Here is a 9,578-nt window from a genome sequence, read left to right on the forward strand (position 1 = left end):
CCATGGCATCCTGTGCCCCGCTTTGATGTCATGATGTGGAGAAACTGGGGTGGGCACAGTAAGAAGTCTCACAACACCAGGTTGCTCCTCTGCCTGTACATTCCTGTGTTTGTGAACCCACCCCTCTGCTCACCTGATAAAGGAGCAGCACTCCGAAAGCTTGTGATATAAAAACAAGCCTGTTGGACTTTAACCTGGTGCTGTGAGACTTCTTACTGTGCCCCGCTTTGGTGTTGAGATTGGTGGCAGCTGGTAAGAGGTTGGGTGGTGATGGTGGGGAGGTAATTTTGCATTGAGTTTGAGAGTTTGGTGCCCGCTCTATGACATCCTGTGCCACACTTTGACATTGAGATTGGTGGCAGTTGGTAAGAGGTTGGGTGGTGATGGTAGGGAGGTAATTTTGCGTTGAGTTTGAGAATTTGGTGCCCGCCCCGTGACATCCTGTGCCCCGCTTTGACGTTGAGGTTGGTGGCAGCTGGTAAGAGGTTGGGTGATGGGAGGAAGGGGGGGAGGGGGAAGCTGGTTGTTTTTGTTTTGTTTTGGCAGGGATTGGTTCAATGGGATCTTGCTGGTTCTGGGGCTGCCATGCGGGTGCAAATTGGAAACGATAAAGGGAAAGAAAGTGGGAAGGCTGTGTCCCTGACGTGGTCACGCTGGCACTGGCTGACGCTTGAGTTATTGAGGATGTTTGCTGGCTACATGGGGGCTGTTCACATTGACATATATATATAAAGATCTTTGGAAAGAACGGCGAAACCAAACAACTGCCAGCTGATCTTGTTATTCTGGGGGGAAATACAAATGGGCAGATGTCTTAACACTTTCACTTGAGCATTTTGGCATTGTCAGTTTTAAGGATTGTTGGATGTTTGCGAATAAGAATTTGCTGCAAGGTCAGGTTTGAGAGAGAGAGACACACACACAGCGGGAAGGACAACTGGAGAACTAGTGTCAGAGGAGGTGAGTGTGTTTTAAGGACTTTTTTGCTCTCTCAAATGTAACAGCCGCAGTGCTCCCCGCAGTGAGTCTCTCTCCCCCCGCCTTGTCCCGTTTAATCCGTGCGGGTTACTGCAGAGGCTAAACGCCCTTCTGTCTCTCTCTCTCTCTTCCCCCCCTCTGTTAGCAGAGAGGGAAGGGGACAGAGAGAGAGAGAGAGAGAGAAAACACCGGACCGTGAATCAAGATTCAGACTGGGGCAGCTCTCTCTGCTGTCTGTAACACCCCAGAATGTAAAAGGAGAAAAGGCAGAGACCCCCTTCGCGAATCATTGATGCTTCGAAGAGACAACCGTAGCCGCAACCTTGCTGTGCCTGTGGGTGCCCAGATATAAATAGCCGGATCCCTGCTCGCAGTTCCACGCAAAGCTGGATCTCTCCCACTCGCGGCTGGGAGCTCTCCAGCAATCTGGAGGATTTTCAGCTGAGAAGATTGATAACCAGCTTCACAAATAGGCTGCTGCCTGCGCCAGGGGATCCAGGAATGAAAGCCCTCTGTGCTTCCCACTTAACGGTTTGTATCGATTATTCAGGGGGTGCTCGGGCTCTGGGAACGAAATTGTGAGCATTGTTTTAATATAGGCTGGGAACTATGACGTGAAGTGTGTGTGTATGTGTGTGTCAGAGAGAGAGGGTGTCTGTTTGAGTGAGTATCTGCTTCTGTCTCTTTCTGTGTGTATATGTGTGTGTGTGTGTCTTTCTGTCTGTCTGTTTCTTTCCGGTGTCTGAGTCTTTGCTTACATGTGTCTGTGTGAGGGGTTGTACACATGTGTCTGTTTCCACATGTCTGTGTGTGTCTGTTTGAGGGGGGGGTGTCTGCAAGTACCTGTTCCTATATGTTTGTCTGTGTGTGTGTCTTTGTGAAAGGTTGTCTGCATGTGTCTGTCTGTATGTCAGTTTGTGTCTCTTTGGGTGCCTCTGTGGTTGTGTGACAGGTTGTCTACCTGTGTCTGGTTCTGTGTATGTGGGTATCTCTGTGGGTGTCAATGTGAGGGAATGTCTGCGTGTGTCTAATTCTAAATGTCTCTGCATGTGTGTGTGTTGTGCATACCTGCATGAGGGGCTGCCTGCATGTGTCTGTCTGCGTATGTCTGTGAGTGTGTGTGCGCACACGTGTCTGTGTGTGTGTGTCTCTGTGCATACCTGTATGCGGTGCTGTCTGTACGTGAATGTTTGTGTATGTCCATGTGTGTATCAATGTGGGGTTGTGTTTCCCCAACTGGGTGTTTGCCTCGCTCTGTGTGCCTAAGTGATGAATGTGTGTGTGTGAGTTTATGCTATGTGTGCCTATCAGTATGAACGTATCTCTGTGTTTATGAGGGTAATGTCTGTGTTTGTTTATTTATGTGTACCTATCTATGTGGGGATTGTGTCTATTTGAGTTCATTTGAGAGGGTTCTTGTGTCTATGCATATCTATATGTGTGTATGTCTGCCTTTGCGTGATTGTGGAAGTGTGTGTGTGTGTGTGTGTGTGTGTGTGTCTGTGTGAGAGAGACCATACAGAGGATAATTAGCATTCAGAACACATTCATTCATGGAAGACACATCATTCGATGTGAAATAGGCAGCTTCTGCCGGGTAATTGATATAGAATGGGGACAGGACATCTCAATAGCATGTTTATTATTTAGTCTGATTGAGAGCACTTTACACAGAATGTACTTTTCAAGCATTTAATCTCCTGAAATAAGCAATTGTGACATAGAATGTGACAGCTGGCATATTGCATTTCACATATTGAAAATGGATTTTAAAATGTTAATGGCTAAGAACAGGGAAATATCTCAATTGTTAAAATTATATTTGACACTTGATCAAACGTCATTAATAAGTATTAAATATATATAAACATGACAGCAATTTCTTGAAACTCCTTATTACAGGATCATGTAAGGAGTAAAATAAAAGCAAAATATTGTGGATGCTGGAAATTTGAAATTAAAAACAGAAAATGTTGGAAATAGAATCATAGGATGGGATTTTACAACCTTGCTCAAGTGAGACTGGAAATTTCTGTCCAAAGTCAACAGACAGGGTGGCACGATGGTCAGCACTGCTGTCTCACAGTGCCAGGGACCCGGGTTCGATTTCCGGCTTGAGTCACTCTGTGTGGTGTTTGCACCTTCTCCCTGTGTCTGCGTGGGTTTTGTCCGGGTGCTCCAGTTTCCTCCCACAGTCCAAAGAGATGTGTGGGTTAGGTTGATTGGTCGTGCTAAATTGCCCATTTGTTTCCCGGGATATGTAGGGTTGAGGGGAAAATGAACAGGAGTTATGGGGATAGGGCCTGGGTGGGACTGTTGTAGGTGTAGACTTGATGGGCCAAATGGCCTCCTTCTGCACTGTAGGGTTTCAATGGTTAAGTGAACATTTCCTTTGCCCGCCCTATGCCCACTCCGAATCCATGGCAGGGGGTTTGGTAGAATTCAATGATGAAACCCCTACGGTGTAGAAGGCGGCCATTCAGCCCATTGAGTCTGCACCGACAACAATCTCACCCAGGCCCTATCCCCATAACCCAATGTATTTACTCTGCTAACCCCTGACACTAAGGGGCAATTTAGCATGGCCAATCCACCTAAGCTTCGGACTGTGGGAGGAAACCAGAGCACCCGGAGGGAGCCCATGCAGACACGGGGAGAATGCGCAAACACCACACGGACAATTACCCGAAGATGGAATTGAACCCGGGTTCCTGGCACTGTGAGGCAGCAGTGCTAACCGCTGGGCCACTGTGCCGCCCCAAATACTCAGCAGGTCTGGCAGCATCTGAGAAACAAAGTTAACATTTTAAGTCCAAATATGACTTCTTCAGAGTTCATGTAAGGAGTGTCAGCTTTAATAAGGTTAATTATTTTTCACTTGAAGATGTGCTCAAATTTCCTTCCCCCGAGTAATTCACATCCTGAATTTCTCTCTCATAATTCTGTTTCATTTCAGGGAGGTGCCTGTCTCCTCGGGAAAATCGCGTGAGACAAACAGTGATAGACAAACACTGCAGCTTACGGTTTTCACCCAGAGTGGCTGTGAAGATTGCTGGGCCGGATGGGGACTGTACCCAACACCCAGGATTCTGAGGCTGTGCAGAGGTTGACAGCTACCGTGCAGAGTGAAGACCTCGGAGGAGGCTCACTTACTAACAGCCAAAGACCAAACGCCCCAGTCCGACAGAACGCACCAAGCTCCTCACCCAGGCTGAAGGGGAGCTCAGACCCTTCGACATTTGAGCCCAGCCAAAGTGAAGGCGGTGCATCCAGCAAATCTTCCAACAGAGATCGAGATGAATGCGATGGAGGTGGAGAACTGGGAGAGTCAGGGAAGCTGGGTGCAAGGAACTGCAGTCAGGAAGGTGCAGGGAAAGTGGCTCCAAACGGATCAGGAATCATCTTAGACACGCAGACAAACTGTGTGCTTAAAGGACAGCTAAATAAATGGGCTGATCCTGGGACTGACCATCAGCAGAATAAGCATTCTGACCCTGGACATTCTGGCACTGACCATCAGCAGAGTGAGAACACTGACCCTGGACATCCCAGGACTGACCTTCAGAAGAGTGAGAGTACCGAGCCTGGACATCCCAGGACTGACCGTCAGCAGAACAGACATTCTGGCACTGACCATCAGCAGAGTGAGAATACTGACCCTGGACGTGCTGGAGCTAGTTGCCAACAGACCAATCGTGATGACCAAATGGGAAATGAGAAGGGTCCAGGCACAGGTCAAGAGATGGGATGGAAAGATACAACATCATTAGTAGACTCACCCCTCCCCAATGCTGCCCAGGCCCAGCAGACCAAATGGGACTGCGTTGAAAGGAGAGAGGACGAGAGGGTTGAGATTAAGTGTGACCAGGAAAAGCCTGACACAACTGGAGTCCAGTCAGCAACGATAAACAGAGAAGCCGCCTTCAATTCAAAAATTGAAAACCAAGAGCAGGAATTGGGATTTACAAAGGGTGCAGAAACTCCCCACAAAACTGACCCTGCGTTATCTTTAGAAACACCAAGAGGGACTCTGGTGTCTGCCTGTGACAATTCCAGGGAGTCTCAACCAAATGCGCGACTGTTAGACACAGGGCCAAATTCAAGCGGGACAGAGCAACAGCAAGAATCCAAGTATAAAGATGCACAGACAATGACGAGTCAGTCTCCAGGCAGCTGCTATCCTTCCAGCTGGAATAAATCTTGTCGAGACGTTGAAGTTCAGGCTGTTCTGCAAAGTTTTCAGTGTAAATCCACTGCAACTAGCCCCAAGAGTCCGGCTCCTGGCTCAGCAGTTTCCTTACTGAGTGAGCATCGGGCTATGCAACAAGCCCATCCAGAAAACATTGATTCTAAACTCACTCTGGCCAATGGTCAATCAGTGCGTGTCAGCGATATCTACCAGGGGTTGGAACAACTGAAGGTAACATGTACTTTCACAGAAGGATCTGAACCATCCGACGTTGTCTATGAACTGGGTGAAGAGTTAACAGAAGGAGCCGAGAAGGACTCTCTTTTATCAGAGCTTACTGGCAAAGATAAAAATGCAAAGAAGCAGAAATCCCCTCAAGAGTCCGATCATCATCCAAAAGCTTCCTGCGTTAACACAAGAGAGCTACCAACTGCTGGAGGACATTTAGCGTGTGGAAAGGCACCATCTGCTCCTGTTTCTAATGAACCAGAAGCTGGAACACATGACCATCGAAAGCTCAGAACAGAATCTGAACTCTTGAAGGACACTTCAAGGTCACACAAGAGATCTAAACAGCCGAGCATCTCCTGTGGTAACAATGAGCACTTAGACATGCCAAGCATCGCTCATGGATCTGTCCATTCCACCACTTCGCATTGCGTTGCTAAGGAACCGGGTACTGCTGGTGATTTCACTAACATGTCCATCATTGATAAATCTGGCCAGTCAAGCATTGCCAGTGACCTCAATAAAAAAGGTGACCGACCACCAGGCCGCACTAGTAAATCTGACCAATCCAGAATGGGACCTGAAACGAACAAGCAATCTGACCAGTCAAAAATAAATGCTGACTTTAATAAGTTATCACCATGCTTAAAGACCACGGCAGACGTCCACAAGGTTGCTGACCAGTCAAGCATTATAGATAATGACCAGAAGGAATCTCAAGCTGTTGGTCACTCGATAAAAAAGCCTGGCCAACCTCAAGCTGTTTACAGTGTTAAAAAGGACCATGTTCAGTCAAAGCATGACACCAAAAGGCAAACTAACCAATCCAAAGACGCACAAGACATCAGTGAGATGTCCAAACAGCAAAAAGCTGATTGCGACACCAGGAAGAGCTCTGACCGCTTGCAAGGCCCTTGCAGTGTCGCTAAGGGATCTGGCGAGTCGGAAATCAGCCAGGCCACCAGTGTAGTGGTACCTGGGCAATCGAAAGGTACACACGTCTCCAATAATCAAGCAGCCCATTCGCAACCCCTTAGCGGCATCAGTGAAGAACCTGGCCAATCGAAAGGTGACTCTGACACCCGCAAAAAATCTGCTCGGTCAATAACCTCGCACGATAAGGATAAGGAATCTGCTCACTTAGAAGCTGGCTGTGCCCCTGATAAGGAAACTGGCCAGTCACAAACTCTTCACCAAGTCGGTAAGAAAGCCGAGAAGCCAAAACCGAACATCGACGTGAAAATCGAACAAAAGCAGTTGTCCTGTGACTCAAATAAGGAGACAGTTCAGTCAAAGAATGTGCGGGACGTGATCTGGGATGAGCAAGGAATGACGTGGGAGGTTTACGGAGCTTCCCTTGACCCGGAATCATTGGGGTTTGCCATCCAGTGTCACCTTCAGAGACAGATCATGGAATATGAGAAGCAGATCAAAGTAAATAATCAGAGCAAAAGATCAGTGTCTATGGACGCAACTCCTGGGAGTAATAAAGCCACTAAAAGGAGGCAGCAAAATATTTTCAGGACAGTTCTACAGAATATGAGGTCACCACAGTGTTGTCTTCGTCCACAGTCTTCCTCTGTGACTGACTGAATCGTGGGAGTAAACTGTCCAAATTCTTTGTGATGGACTACATCATGAGACTATTTTCTGAACACATTGTTTTTGTGTAGATGGAACATGCGTTACGTTTTTTTCCCTCTAAGATACATAGTGGGCATAGTTACTCTCCATAGTCTTTCTAAGGTATACCTGTCCACTTGACACAAATAAGCGTCATGTAGGTCATCTATTAGACAATAACAACCAGCATTTGTAGACAAAATGACCCGATTAGATTTTATTTCATCATGACTTAACTCAAAATTATAGAGGTGACTGTTCTGTGAAGCTTTCATTCTGAACTTTATCCTTGGGCTTAAGAATGTGTATCCATTATCTCGAAGTCTACGGCTGTCAGAGTCTGGTCTAAAATGCATGAAAACAATTGATATATTTTAATCTTAATGCTATGAGGGAGGAAGGTTACACATGTAGCCCATGTCAAGTACAGTTTTGTGCTTCCTGTAGAATGTCCTCTGAAAATCAACTGATTATTGCAACATTTCAATGTAGAGCCAATATCGCAGTCATCCAATGTATAGTCACACAAGTACAGGGTAGTACATGGCTTTCATTAAGGAAAGGATTGCGGCACTTGTCACAGACGCTTAATTTTGTGTAAGATGAAACATGTGGATTAACATACTGTACTCAGAAAACCAGGGCACTTTATATGTGATGAAAAATATCACAGTTACAAATTTTAGCTTCTCCTACGTGAACTACTCCTAGTTTTTTGGATGACAGTCCTCACAATTTGCTGCCATGTTTTTTGTAATTGTGTTACCGATATTAACTGTTTGTCTTTTACTAAAGCAATGCAGTGCTTCCGATTAAAAATCCATCCTATAAACATCCCACTGAACATAGTGAGTAACTGGTCCCTGGTAGCTCTGACATACAAATGAGAATGAGGAGGCCTGATCAAGGTCTCTTTGTCAAAAATTGGATAGAAACACTGCGGTTCAGGTGCTGCTAAGCTGTTCTGCTGCTGTGCCATTAGGGCAGGCAAAAAAAAAAGCTCCCTGGTTTCATTGTGTCCCGATCACCCGACCCACATCCCCTCCGCACTCCCACTCTGCTACATTATAACTCCACCTGCTTCAGACTTAACACTGTTCATTGGCAGCCCACCCGAGCAATACTAATGAGGCCTAAGGCCCAGTTTCTTAAATTATGATTATTATGCATTGTATTTTTACATTTCAATCTTTTCCTGTCAAAACAATGTAATAAACATGAACGATATACGGGAAGAACTTTTTATTGTTTTCAGTTTTTTCCCCAAAAGGTGTTGAATTGAGTTGCATTGTTCTTGAATGAGGACCTGCGGCCATCTTTGATTCCTTGTAGGGTTGGCCATTCTTTTAAGAGGTAACCTTAGACGCTTCATGCCGAAAAGTAAAAGAATAATGGTGTATCCAACACCTTTCACCACCTCCAAATGCACTCTACAGCCAATGAAGTAGTTTTCGAAGAATAGTGCTGTTGTGGTGAAGGAAACACAGTAGCCAATTTGCACAAGGCATGCTCCCAAAAATGGAAGACCATAAGATATAGGAGCAGAATGAGGCCAGTTGGCCCATCGAGTCTGCTCTGCCATTCATCCGTGGTTGATACGTTTCCCCATTCATTCAAAGCGGATACCATTCTCCCACCTTTTCCTAGTAACCTCTGATCCTCTTACCAATCAAGAAGCTATCCATCTCTGCCTTAAATACAGATAAATGAATAGATCATCTGCCTTAGGTGTTGCTTGAGGGATGGATGTTGGTTGTTGACCTTGAGAAGACTCCTGCTTGTTCTTGAAAAGTGTGGTGGAATATTTTACGTCAACCCTAGACAGCAAATGGGTTTCACACCTGACGTGAAAGGCAGCACCTCCGACATCTTGAACTCATGAATCTGGTTCAGAGTTAAAATTGTCATTATTGAGCCAAGGCTCTATATTCACTGAGAATGGGATGGATTGGGTGGGAAGGGGAACCTACTTTTACATGTCCCTGATTCCTTCATGCAAGGCACGCCACCATACAACACACCTATCCATGTTCATAACGGCATGTTGTAAGAGAGGTGACATAATTATGCTTATTTCCTGTCATTGGAGCCACAGCAATACCGGACATCAGGGTCACCAACTAAATGCCTAGCCATGGAGCTGGGAACAATCAAGGACACACACACATTGTTTAGCCTTTACGAAGAGGTAACAGGCTGCTATCTGTACTAGACCTCTTGAGTCCAGCCACTGTCTGGCTGGACTTATACCTACAAAATCTTGATGCGTTCCATCTTAAACCATCTATAAGCTTACCTGAAATATCTGTGTATCTACTCAAATCTCGCAAAAGTCCTGTTTATCTCTCAGCCTGTGTTTTGATTGACCTATATTAGTTCCCAATCCATCTCCCCGGCCCATCTCTTTAAATGACAATTTACAAGCATGAACTCAAATCGCTTCATGGACTCATTTCCTGTTGTGACCAGATTGTCCTTTATCCTTGTGACAACCCCATTCTCGCCCACCCCACAATCTCCCTCGGACACTGGCCTTTGTACTACACTTCACTACCTCTGG

At 46.0% G+C, this 9,578-nt stretch overlaps 1 protein-coding gene across 2 annotated transcripts; it reads left to right on the forward strand.

Moving 5' to 3' along the window:
- Nucleotides 1–709: 709 nt before the first annotated feature.
- LOC145347758 (uncharacterized) lies at nucleotides 710–8,256 on the forward strand. 2 transcript variants are annotated; one of them, XM_080195558.1, is made up of 2 exons: nucleotides 710–960; nucleotides 3,935–8,256. In XM_080195558.1, the coding sequence occupies exon 2, from the start codon at nucleotides 4,040–4,042 to the stop codon at nucleotides 6,986–6,988; it is 2,949 nt and encodes a 982-aa protein (XP_080051684.1). In that variant the 5' UTR covers nucleotides 710–960; nucleotides 3,935–4,039; the 3' UTR covers nucleotides 6,989–8,256. The 2 variants fall into 2 exon arrangements, with proteins under 2 accessions (XP_080051684.1, XP_080051675.1); XM_080195549.1 differs by lacking the exon at nucleotides 710–960 and adding an exon at nucleotides 1,023–1,509.
- The last annotated feature ends 1,322 nt before the right edge of the window (nucleotides 8,257–9,578 follow it).

Source organism: Carcharhinus amblyrhynchos, chromosome 1 (assembly GCF_965287045.1).
Source record: "Carcharhinus amblyrhynchos chromosome 1, sCarAmb.v2.hapA, whole genome shotgun sequence".
Lineage (NCBI taxonomy): Eukaryota > Metazoa > Chordata > Chondrichthyes > Carcharhiniformes > Carcharhinidae > Carcharhinus > Carcharhinus amblyrhynchos.